At 35.0% G+C, this 10,541-nt stretch overlaps 2 protein-coding genes across 3 annotated transcripts; both read left to right on the top strand.

The window, feature by feature from the left end:
* LOC140138490 (F-box and leucine-rich repeat protein 13-like) lies at positions 1 to 3,003 on the top strand. 2 transcript variants are annotated; one of them, XM_072160372.1, is made up of 3 exons: positions 1 to 226; positions 1,000 to 1,119; positions 1,798 to 3,003. In XM_072160372.1, exons 2-3 carry the CDS (start codon positions 1,013 to 1,015, stop codon positions 2,933 to 2,935), a joined length of 1,245 nt encoding a protein of 414 aa, XP_072016473.1. In that variant the 5' UTR covers positions 1 to 226; positions 1,000 to 1,012; the 3' UTR covers positions 2,936 to 3,003. The 2 variants fall into 2 exon arrangements, with proteins under 2 accessions (XP_072016473.1, XP_072016472.1); XM_072160371.1 differs by having other exon boundaries at positions 2 to 226; positions 988 to 1,119.
* Positions 3,004 to 6,022: 3,019 nt separating this feature from the next.
* Positions 6,023 to 8,767, top strand: LOC140137349 (uncharacterized). Its single transcript, XM_072158990.1, has 3 exons — positions 6,023 to 6,058; positions 6,787 to 6,896; positions 7,603 to 8,767. The coding sequence occupies exons 1-3, from the start codon at positions 6,023 to 6,025 to the stop codon at positions 8,765 to 8,767; spliced, it is 1,311 nt and encodes a 436-aa protein (XP_072015091.1).
* Positions 8,768 to 10,541: the final 1,774 nt, after the last annotated feature.

The following is a 10,541-nucleotide window of genomic DNA, read 5'->3' as shown; positions in this document are numbered from 1 at the left end:
AAACAAGGAGGTGAATCTCTCATCTCATAAACATCACAAGTAACTTTTGATGCACGCGGCGCATATCAGAGATGGTAGACATACCTTAAAAGGTCATGGGATTGGATGATAGTCACCACGCACGCTTATACCAGCTTTGATATACTTTGACTACCACACACACATACGGAAATGATTGCAATTTCTTGTCTTCAAGCAAATAGCATAAATGCCGTACAACATTGTGGTAAGTCTTTAACATATTTTATTTTGTAGGCTTTAATATGTAAAACTAATTCAGTAATTTGATTTCAAGTGATTTCAAATTAAAATCTCTGTAAAAATGAATTTTTAGGGATATATTAATTATTATATTAAAAATAGCAACTTAAAAAAAAATTTGTTAGATTTTACCAACTTTGACATCCCCCCGCATAAGTGGCCATTTTGGTTTTATGCAAATTTCTGCATCTTGCATTTTTGACAAGATACTTACAACCCAAACCATTTCTGTTGCCATTATTTCTAGGTCAAACCATATATTATTGACTGAACTATGAGTACTTTTGAGTATAGTCCTCTAGCCGGCGACGGTAATTGCTGATGTACAGCATTTCACAAACTGAAACTTTCCATTCAAGAACGCACCGGCGGTTAGACGAGTGTCGCCGCTGTTATAAAAGCATTTTCAAATAAATAGATAAATATGTATTTGAGGATAAATACAGTATTTAATAACAAATGCTTTTGTTATGAAAACAGGAACAGTTGAACGAACTTCATTAGGTTAGTCGATTGATTTTCGATGCGCAACATATATTATCCTCAAAAAGAAAACCCCTGATGCTGAGCTCGGCTTTGTTCTCCTATTGACCGTGTATCTCAACCTTCTTTTAAAGAGTTTGTGTATGTCATAGTCTATTAGGCCCTATATCTATTTTGTGTTTTGATATGCGTGTGAGAATCATCATTCTCATTTTCTGCTATGTTATCTTTACCATTTTTTAGTGTCATCTACAGCAACATTGTCAAAATGGTGTGTGAAAGCGACGGTCAATACACGTTGGACATACTGACTGATGATGCTCTTTTGCATATATTTTCTTACCTTAATATACTGGACAGGTCCATTGCAGCAAGGTGAGTGCACTTTTCTCTGTACAGATTGTAAACAAAACAATTTAAACATGAAGAAGAGGGAGAGACGGGGAGCGAGAGAGGGATAGAGTGAAAGATGGGGGGGGCAGATGGGAGAGAGAGCTGACAGACAGGCAAGACCATTATACTATACTATACTTGTCTCAGACACACAGAAATTGGACGGATAAAGACAGAGAGAACGAGACTGGATGTTGTTATCGGAGAGACGGAGTTTTACAATGCATGATAAAGTTTGATTTATAGTAACATTCCTCCTCTTGATGTTCGTCTTGACTCCTTCACTGCACCATGTAGTCAAAATACCTGCCAACTTTTATTTCTTTTGCTCCTAATCTTCACACACCTTATACTTTCATTCTAACTCCAGATGTAACTGTGCAATCTACCCACCTTTCAGCCGTCTAGCTTGCACTTTGTCAAAGACGTTCTTCCATCATGGACCCAAATTGTGGAACAAGTTACCAGAACACTGTGTCTGTTTTGTTTTGTCCCCGGCTCCCCATTATTTAATTTTAGTTGCTTGTGTTGTAGGGCTTCGCTTCCAGCATTTTGGGTTCGGTTTGTGCTTTTTGCCAAATGTAATAAATAAAAATAAACTAAGAAATAAATATACATTTGCTGCTAATAAATATATTACTATTTCTTTGTATCTTACAGAGTGAGTCGGCGTTGGAATTGTCTAGCGAAACAAGGCGAGCTATGGAGGAACGTGAATCTCAATAACGGAATCCACACTTACAGCGAAACATCACAATCGTACTATATTCTCTCTTATCAAGAAGCCGCTATTCTCAATCTCATCAACAATTACCTAGGACCATGTTTGAGGCACATTCAATTTCATATTCCAGTGACGAACAAAATATTACGATTGCTTGCTTTACGCTGTCCTAATTTAGAGATGATTGATATACAGGGTGATCCAAGCAAAGTAGATCTTTCCCTGATATCCTGTAAACTTATAACTATCTACTTACATCTTCCATTGGAATCTGTCAAGAGATCACCCATTGGAAAATTCGCATTATTTCCTTTATTTCGTCTTGAGAACTTCTACCTTCAACATGGACAAGTTACAGATAAACTACTCTGTCGACTCATGCAGAGTTACAATCTTCACAGTGTAGCTTTTGAAGGATGTCACTGGCAGTTGAAACCGTATAAAATAGCACTGATGAGTCTTTGTCTTCCAGAGTTAACGCATCTTGAGCTTGTCTCCTGCCAGTTCCCTTCCTATAGATTTTTGAATAGACTAGTTCATCACGTTGCAACGAAGTGTACGCATCTGGAGAGTTTTATATTAATACAGCCTTCTAGTATGGATGGCGCTCCAGCAGATTGCAGCAGTCTTATCATAGAGATCTGTGATCAGAAGAACCTAAGACATTTACAATTAGGTGGTATTCATGGTTTAACCGTAGAAGCAGTTGTTCTAATGTCACATTCATTACCCAATCTCACAGATATCGGATTCATACATTGTCATGTAACTAATGATATAATGAAAGAAATCAGCCATGGATTCCCAAATTTGATATCTTTAGACATTACGGGTAGTAAATGTCTCTCTAATATTGGTTTGAAGCATCTTCAAAAGCATGCCAATATAGAGATCTTAAAACTAGCGTCATGCGAGAATTTAAGTTGTGACGTCATTGTAGATACTGTTCTTACATTACCCAAATTACATACACTGGTTTTGCCAGATACAACCAATTATGAATCATGTGTAGAAATTTTAACGTCCAAGAAACCAAAACTTGACATTCTAAACGCTGGCCTTTTAAATCCATAATGTGCGATTTCACTCAAGTTTGATTTTGGTTACCAAAAATGATGAAACAAATAGATAGACCGAGATAGGCATAATGCGGTAAAATGAATGTTTTCTAGGCCGTATTTAACTCTACCAGGATTTAATATCGCAGTTACAACATTAATTTCATAACATTACAAAATATGCAAAAAATCAAGCTTGAAACTTCTTTGACCAGTTTCATTAAAAAAATTGTTCATATAGGCATATGGCTTTAGATCCACAACAATTAACATTTTGGAATGATTTATGTAATTCGTTTGTTTATTTTGTTTGTTTGTTTGTATGTTTATTTATGTGTTTCTTTTTTCTTTCTTTCGTTCTTTCTTTCTTTCTTTCTTTCTTTCTTTCTTTCTTTCTTTCTTTTCTTTCTTTCTTTCTTTTTTTTTTTTTTTTTTTCTTTCTTTTCTTTCTTTTTTTCTTTCTTTCTTTCTTTCTTTTTTTCTTTCTTTCTTTTCTTTCTTTCGTTCTTTCTTTCTTTCTTTCTTTCATTCTTTCTAAACATTTAACACTTTTAACACCGATTTTAACATTATTTAAAAATTGTTACCACCATTTTACACTATTATAACGTATTTATGTTTACCACTTCCGTTTAGTAAAATGAACACATGTTCAAATTTTTAAAGAGTTTTAAGTGTTTAAAAAGGCGTTTCGCAATTGGTGTTAAGATATTAACACTTGTTTTTAAAAGTGCAAACAATTAAAATGCAATTAAGCCTATTCCATTGTTATTGGATTGCAATATTATACCCATATAATGACTTATTATCAACTTATTGAAATATTGATGTGCTATATAAATAAACTTTATGCTTATTATATTTTTAATAAACTTTATCAACTTGAACTTGTTGCTTCCTATCCCTCAATTTATTGTTGTTGTGTTTACATCTAATTTGTATACATTTATTGTGCTATTCCAGAAAATAAGTGCACACCCCCCTATAGAGGAGTAAATTTTCAATAAAAGAAATGTCTGGATCAGTTTTCCAGGTTTGCTTCCTCAAAACGACTGCATTTCCAGTTGCCAATTTTACTGGAAACAGCTTAGAAATGCAATAAAGTGTATAAACAATCACGGAATTGTTCGAAATAAGACCCTCAAATTTAGGATTTTCGATTGTGAACTATTTTGTGCTGTACTTTTTTTTTTTTATATTTAGACACTTTGAAAGTTTGAATTTCCAGTAATCATAACTGTATGGTCAAAACGTCTGAAAATCCAAACTCCTCTATATAGGGTGTGTGCATAGGGTTTATATTAGCTCCATTATTGTAATGCACGTAGAAAATGAATACAATAAAATATAATCCACATTATTTCTAAAGATACACATACATTATTTTATCAACAAATATGACATTGCGATTTGAGCCCGGGGATTTGAGTTAGTTGTGTGTGTGGCAGAGGATGATTTAAGGAAGCCCCATCATGCACCGTAAAAGTGTTATCACTAGAGTTTCAACTGCCACTTTACTTTTCAAATCCCATTGAACTCTGTGCAAAAGATGTTGTTTTAGAATTGCCCGTGTGTCGTCATTACTTGGTCGATTTTAGATCTAAAGTGATGTATGCATGAAGGATAATTCACACCTTCTGTAGATAACATAAAATGTGAAATCGACCAACCTTTAGAAGGTGTTTTTATTGTAAATATATCTGTCCAAATTCAAATTTAACCATGCACGTGTGTATGCAGTGGGCGGGCAGTGGTGTCATGTTCACTCACACAGCTGTGCTAACCGCAAGACTTCTGGGAAGTGCTTAAATCATCCTCTGTGTGTGTGGTATGTGTGCATTTTGTACGAGCATAGATCAGTGTAATCGGTATTGCGGTGAGTGGTAAATCGACATTGCCGTCGGTTTTGCATGCGTGCATGCACTCTATGATCATATCGTGTGGGATAGATACGGAAGTAGGTGCATGCGGGTATTCAAGTCTTCAGGTGTATTTGTGATTTATATGATTGGGTTCTGTGCCGAAATGATAAAACTTGGATTTAATTTTAGCCCCCCATTTACACCTGTAAACGGAATACACTTGCTCGTATACTGTGTAATAATTCTGATTTGACAAAGGAAAACTACATGACTATAACAAGATTTTACAATCATTCGTAATAACAATTGAATTACTCATACTTATAATTAATTAAAATTATATTTTGACGTGTGGCGAGAGAAAATAATCTTAAGTTGAGAGAGTAGAGACAGAGTTGAATTGAATAATGAAATTCGGATTATTTAATTATCAGTACACGTGTTTATAATGTTATCTCAGTACGTTTTCATATGATTGAATTTCTAAAAAGTAGCTTTTATTATTAAATATTGTAACTCGAGATATATATGTCCTCAATACCCATGTATACCGACAACAAGAAAGAGATTTTTAAAGTTCACAACAACTAATGTGTGTTAGAGACGGAGTTATGAATGGGTTTCATTCTGTATATTTTCGCATTTATGGAGAGAAAAGTCAAGCATGCATACCGGTATCGTCGGTTTGATTGTTTTTCATAATAACGTGTTTGGATTAAGTGTTTTTAAAAATGTGTTTCATTATCTTATACAAAAAAAGGGGTCACATATTTCAGATACCCTAGAATATAAAAGTATGGAGTAAACGCGGTAAACGTGCAGGCAGACCCGTAACTCATAGTGTTTATCAGCAGTGATACCAGGCGAGATGCCGTGTAAAATCCCGGTGTAAAATATCCTAGGTAAAGGCAATGGAGTCAAGTTACTCTCAAGCGCCTTATATGGATACTGCTCACGCTCCTCCATGTACTTCATATACGTACAAACTTCACTCTTTCAGAAAAATATCTTGGAAGTTTTCATGTTTTAAATGAATTTTTACTTTTTTTTTTTTTAATCGTGCAATTTGTACACAAACTTATTTATTTTTATTTAGAAAATATACTTTGTATGCCGTTAATTATTGTATATTAGTTGCGATCCTGAACTGCTTGAGGAGAAAATGCTATGGGCGTCGAGTAGACACAGAGTGATGGATGTAAATGTAAACAAATTCACCTCTCCCTGAAAAAAATTAGTTGATGCTATCAGTCACTCTCAGCTCAAGGCGACGAAAGGTAAGCTGATTTTTTTTTTAATTGATGTGTTTGATTTTTTTTCATGTGATAATGTTGATATTGAGCAATTTTATATTATTATTATTATTATTATTGTGTTATAATTATTATAATTATCGTTTATTGTTTTGTTTAAAACGTTTTAAATCATTTGTCAAATGATACAATAACCATTATGGTACAAATAAAAGATTTGTGGCAACTTTTTTTATTTTTACACCTTTCGTTACTTTTAAACCCAATAGTTAAACGTTTTCTGTCATTTTGTAAATGCTAATGAAACTTTTTGTGTCGGTTGGGGTGTACAAATAATTGCCCAGGGAAAACGACTTTTAAAAATCATTTATCACAATTTTGCTATAATAACGTTAAATAACGGGTCTCAAAAAGATTATAAAACGTTTTAAAATCTTTGATATTGAAATAACACAGTCTTATCTTGTTGAAACAGTTGCCTTTTATACAAGTACAAAATGTGTTCAAAACGTAACGAAACGCAGACCCCCATGGTACATTTACAACACGTTTTGTCATCATTTGAAGAATATTATGTAGCAATTCTTTTTGCGACAATGCAAATTTGTGTATTTTTTTTGAAAATGTTATGAATACATTTTGCGTCATATGCGACAATGCAACATTTGTGTAATTTTTTGAAAATATTATGAAAACGTTTTGCGCCATATATATTACCATAAAATGCAGTGTTTTTTCATTATCTTTTACAGGCTTGTTCAAGTTCAGAAATGCATGACTGTAATATTGATGCTCTGACAGATGACGCTCTACTCCATATCTTTTCCTTTTTAACACTTTTGGAAAAGGGCAGAGTAGCAAGGTTAGTATTGTAACTATTATTCATGCTTTTGTTCAATATAAGCAGACATATTCTGTTTATACTCCAATTAAAGCTAATTAAACTCAATGGAAAAAATTATCTCAATCTCGCAAAGTATTGAGTGTATTTCAAATAGAGTCAACTAAACCATTAAGGCAACCCTATTTGAAATTCCTTCTCCCTGTATGATTAAGAGCGTGTCTTCTGCAAAGCATGGTGTAAAGATTTTAACTAGAATAGCCCGTTTTTGTCTGAATTCCTTCTATACAGAAAGATCCATTCGTATAAACTTTGCATACAGTTTCATATCTACTAAATTTCGCCAAGTCCAAGTAGACGTAGAAGAAGATGATGATGATGAACACAAACAAAATCTAACAAACTCCTAGAGCAGGGACCCTGACCCCATTTGTTAATGATGACGATGATGAAGAACATGATGATAATAATGATGAAGACATATAAAATCTAACAGAGAATGTAACCCCATTTGAAATGGGCCATTTCTTGATGCTGACGTTGATGCTGACGTTGATGATGATGATGATGATGATGATGATGATGATGATGATGATGATGATGATGATGATGATGATGATGATGATGATGATGATGATGATGATGATGATGATGATGATGATGATGATGATGATAATGGCTCCTTAACCTTATAAGTATAATTTTCTTTCTTTCATTTTACTTTCAGCGTCTGCAAACGATGGGACACAGTGGTATCAAATCCCAGTCTTTGGCATAGAATTGATCTCCGTAAACTTATTCGTAAAACCAATGCTACCACCAGCCAATCTTCAACCTTCACTGATTGGTACTGGACATTTCCACGGGACTCTTCTATGGTTCACAATCTTTTACGTAAATACGCCAGTGGCTCACTGAAGCATCTCCGAATCAATGTGACGGTTGACAAAGAATTGCAGATGTTGATAGAAGATCGTTGCGCACAATTGGACTCACTGGAATTTGAAACAGACGGAGAAGACAATAGAAATGCATTGTCTTTTCTTCCGTCTAAATTAAAGCGATTATATCTTGCATTGTCACCAAGAACAAAATGGCGGCCTTTATCCGCTGAGTTTGTTTCTCCTTTTAAGCATTTACAAATTGTATCTCTTCGTTACGTAAGCATTAATTATGAGTTATGCACCTGTTTAATCGAATCTGCGCATCTTCGTGTGATGAGATTGGACGGTTGCAATTGGCAAGTGTTACCAAGTGAATTTCGGTTTGTATCCGAACATCTGTCTGAGTTACGAGAACTATATCTCATTTCATGCCATTTCCCCTCTCCATCTTGCATTTATGGCATCATACATCATGTTTCCAGCAAATGTAAGCATTTGAAAAAGCTTGAACTGAATCAGCCTTTTATTATGGGTTATCAACGCATAGGTTTGAGCCACCGATTGGACGGTATCCTTGAAGCGATTGGTAACTGTAGAAGTGAACTGGTGTCTTTGAAACTCGCAGCCACAGTTGGTCTGACACTAGATGGTCTTATTACAGTAACATCTCTAATGACAAATCTCAAAGAACTGTCACTTGTATCTTGCGTTGATATTACCAATGAGTTTATGCAGCTGATTAATAATAACCTCAACTCGTTGAACTTTCTGGATATTTCTGGTTGTAGAAGAGTAACTGATAAAGGTTTAAAGTATCTGTGTCATCACAGATGTCTTGAGCAATTACATCTTTATGGATGTTCGTGTCTTTCAGAAGATGCAGTTTTGATGACGATCAAGGCACTGGTTGAGATAAGAATTGTGACTTTACCTGGCTGGAGAGGATACGATGTTTGCGCTGATCTGTTGCGAGCACAGAGGCCAAAAGTAAAAGTCAAATTTTGGTGAGATAAGATCTAACCCCAGAAGAGTACAAAAACACTTTGAATCTGCACTAAATGAAATATACTTATTTTTTGAAAAGGACTTTGTTCCGTTTCCAAGGAGCAAAACTAAAGAATGATATATCTAGTGATTATAGTGTGCAATCATGGTGCAATGCAAGTGCGTTTGTGCCATAGGTAAGTGTGTCTTGAGCAATTACATCTTTATGGGTGTTCGTGTCTTTCAGAAGATGCAGTTTTGATGACAATCAAGACGTTGGTTGAGATAAGAATTGTGACTTTACCTGGCTGGAGAGGATACGATGTTTGCGCTGATCTGTTGCGAGCACAGAGGCCAAAAGTAAAAGTCAAATTTTGGTGAGATGAGATTAACCCCCGATGAGTACAAAAAGAATTGGAATACATATTTTTTAAAGGACTTTATTCCTTTTCGATGGAGCAAAACTAAAGAATGATATATAAATGAATCATTGTATTATTGTGTGCAATGCATGTGTGTTTGTGTCCATAGGTATAGGGGTATGGAGGTGGATGTGTGTGGTGGGTGTGAGTCAGTATAGCCAGAGGGGGGAGGGCAGCTTCCCCTTCCTGTGAGACACCTCACCTCCGCCGGATGCAGGCCGCCGAGATATTTTAAGATTTTACAGTCTTTCTTGCCCATTTTTGTGTACCTGTTGAAAGTTGCCTTCCTTTGCAACCACTATAAAAATCCTGGCTATGCCACTGACATATGAGGGTGTGGGTGGGGGTGTGTGTAGGTGATAAACATTCACAAGTGAACTATAGATGACAAAATAAAACAGAAAGACAGTATGAGTTTCTTTTCAGCATTATTTAATATTTGAAGAAATACCAAATCCACAATATTAAACTTGAAATAAAAAATAAAATAAAATTGCACTGCTGGTGTCTATAATTATCATCTTCTAAGAGAGGCAAATAATTATCTCCTGTTTGCAATAGAGTTCAATATAAAATTCACAGCAACTCTTTTTTTGAGTGAAAAACTCAGTAGACTTGACTAATACGAATACTGTAACAACAGTGGCGCATCAGGGGTCAGTCATCAGGGTGTGCATCGTTTGGCCAGGCATGGCTATACCAGGCAAAAATTGTAAAGTCTTCATGCTGACCAGTTCCAAACCGACTTTACTGGAACAATTGAATGTCATGCATGCAAAAATGTTGCCCATGCTCAAGATTAATTTTGGTGTAAAACAGGTCAAAAAGATGGTGCACACTGCAATCCTGATTCAATAATGTGCCAGATAGATTGAGTGTCCATCACAGTAACAGCTGTTGGAAGGTGGGGTGGGGGAACTTGCCCTTGCCTAATAGAAGGGTGCACGCCATGGTACAGTGTATAATAACAAGTTAACAAGACAAATCATATCATACTTGTTGAGAATTTACACTTAATAGCTATTGTACTATTACATCATGTATGCACAAAAGCAGCACATAGATATGTGTGCGCCTGTACAGGTCATCTGTAGAGTTGGACACCCAGCTCTCTCCCTTGCCTGATGATAATACCATTTGTTCCCATCATAGCATTGTCAAATTATACAAATGATAATTTTTATCATATATTTTCATAATACAAAAGATTTGTTTGTCATATTTTCAAAAGGAAATGTTAGAAATATCATAAATATTGTTACATTGTTAGCGAAAAACTCTGAAAATCCTCATAGAATTGTAAAAAAGTAACACATGTTACAGAAGATGATTCCAACAAACTCTGAATACCACTGTCTTGGCAGTTATGACGTAAG

Source organism: Amphiura filiformis, chromosome 17 (assembly GCF_039555335.1).
Source record: "Amphiura filiformis chromosome 17, Afil_fr2py, whole genome shotgun sequence".
Lineage (NCBI taxonomy): Eukaryota > Metazoa > Echinodermata > Ophiuroidea > Amphilepidida > Amphiuridae > Amphiura > Amphiura filiformis.
The sequence above is the reverse complement of the archived record's forward strand: the minus strand, read 5'-3'. Positions and strand labels throughout refer to the sequence as shown.

Coding starts and splice junctions, on each gene's coding strand:
- LOC140138490 (XM_072160372.1), top strand. CDS start 1,013: ATGGTGTGTGAAAGCGACGGTCAATACACGTTGGACATACTGACTGAT. Junction 1,120..1,797: donor GACAGGTCCATTGCAGCAAG/GTGAGTGCACTT, acceptor TGTATCTTACAG/AGTGAGTCGGCGTTGGAATT.
- LOC140137349 (XM_072158990.1), top strand. CDS start 6,023: ATGCTATCAGTCACTCTCAGCTCAAGGCGACGAAAG. Junction 6,059..6,786: donor TCAGCTCAAGGCGACGAAAG/GTAAGCTGATTT, acceptor TATCTTTTACAG/GCTTGTTCAAGTTCAGAAAT. Junction 6,897..7,602: donor GAAAAGGGCAGAGTAGCAAG/GTTAGTATTGTA, acceptor TTTTACTTTCAG/CGTCTGCAAACGATGGGACA.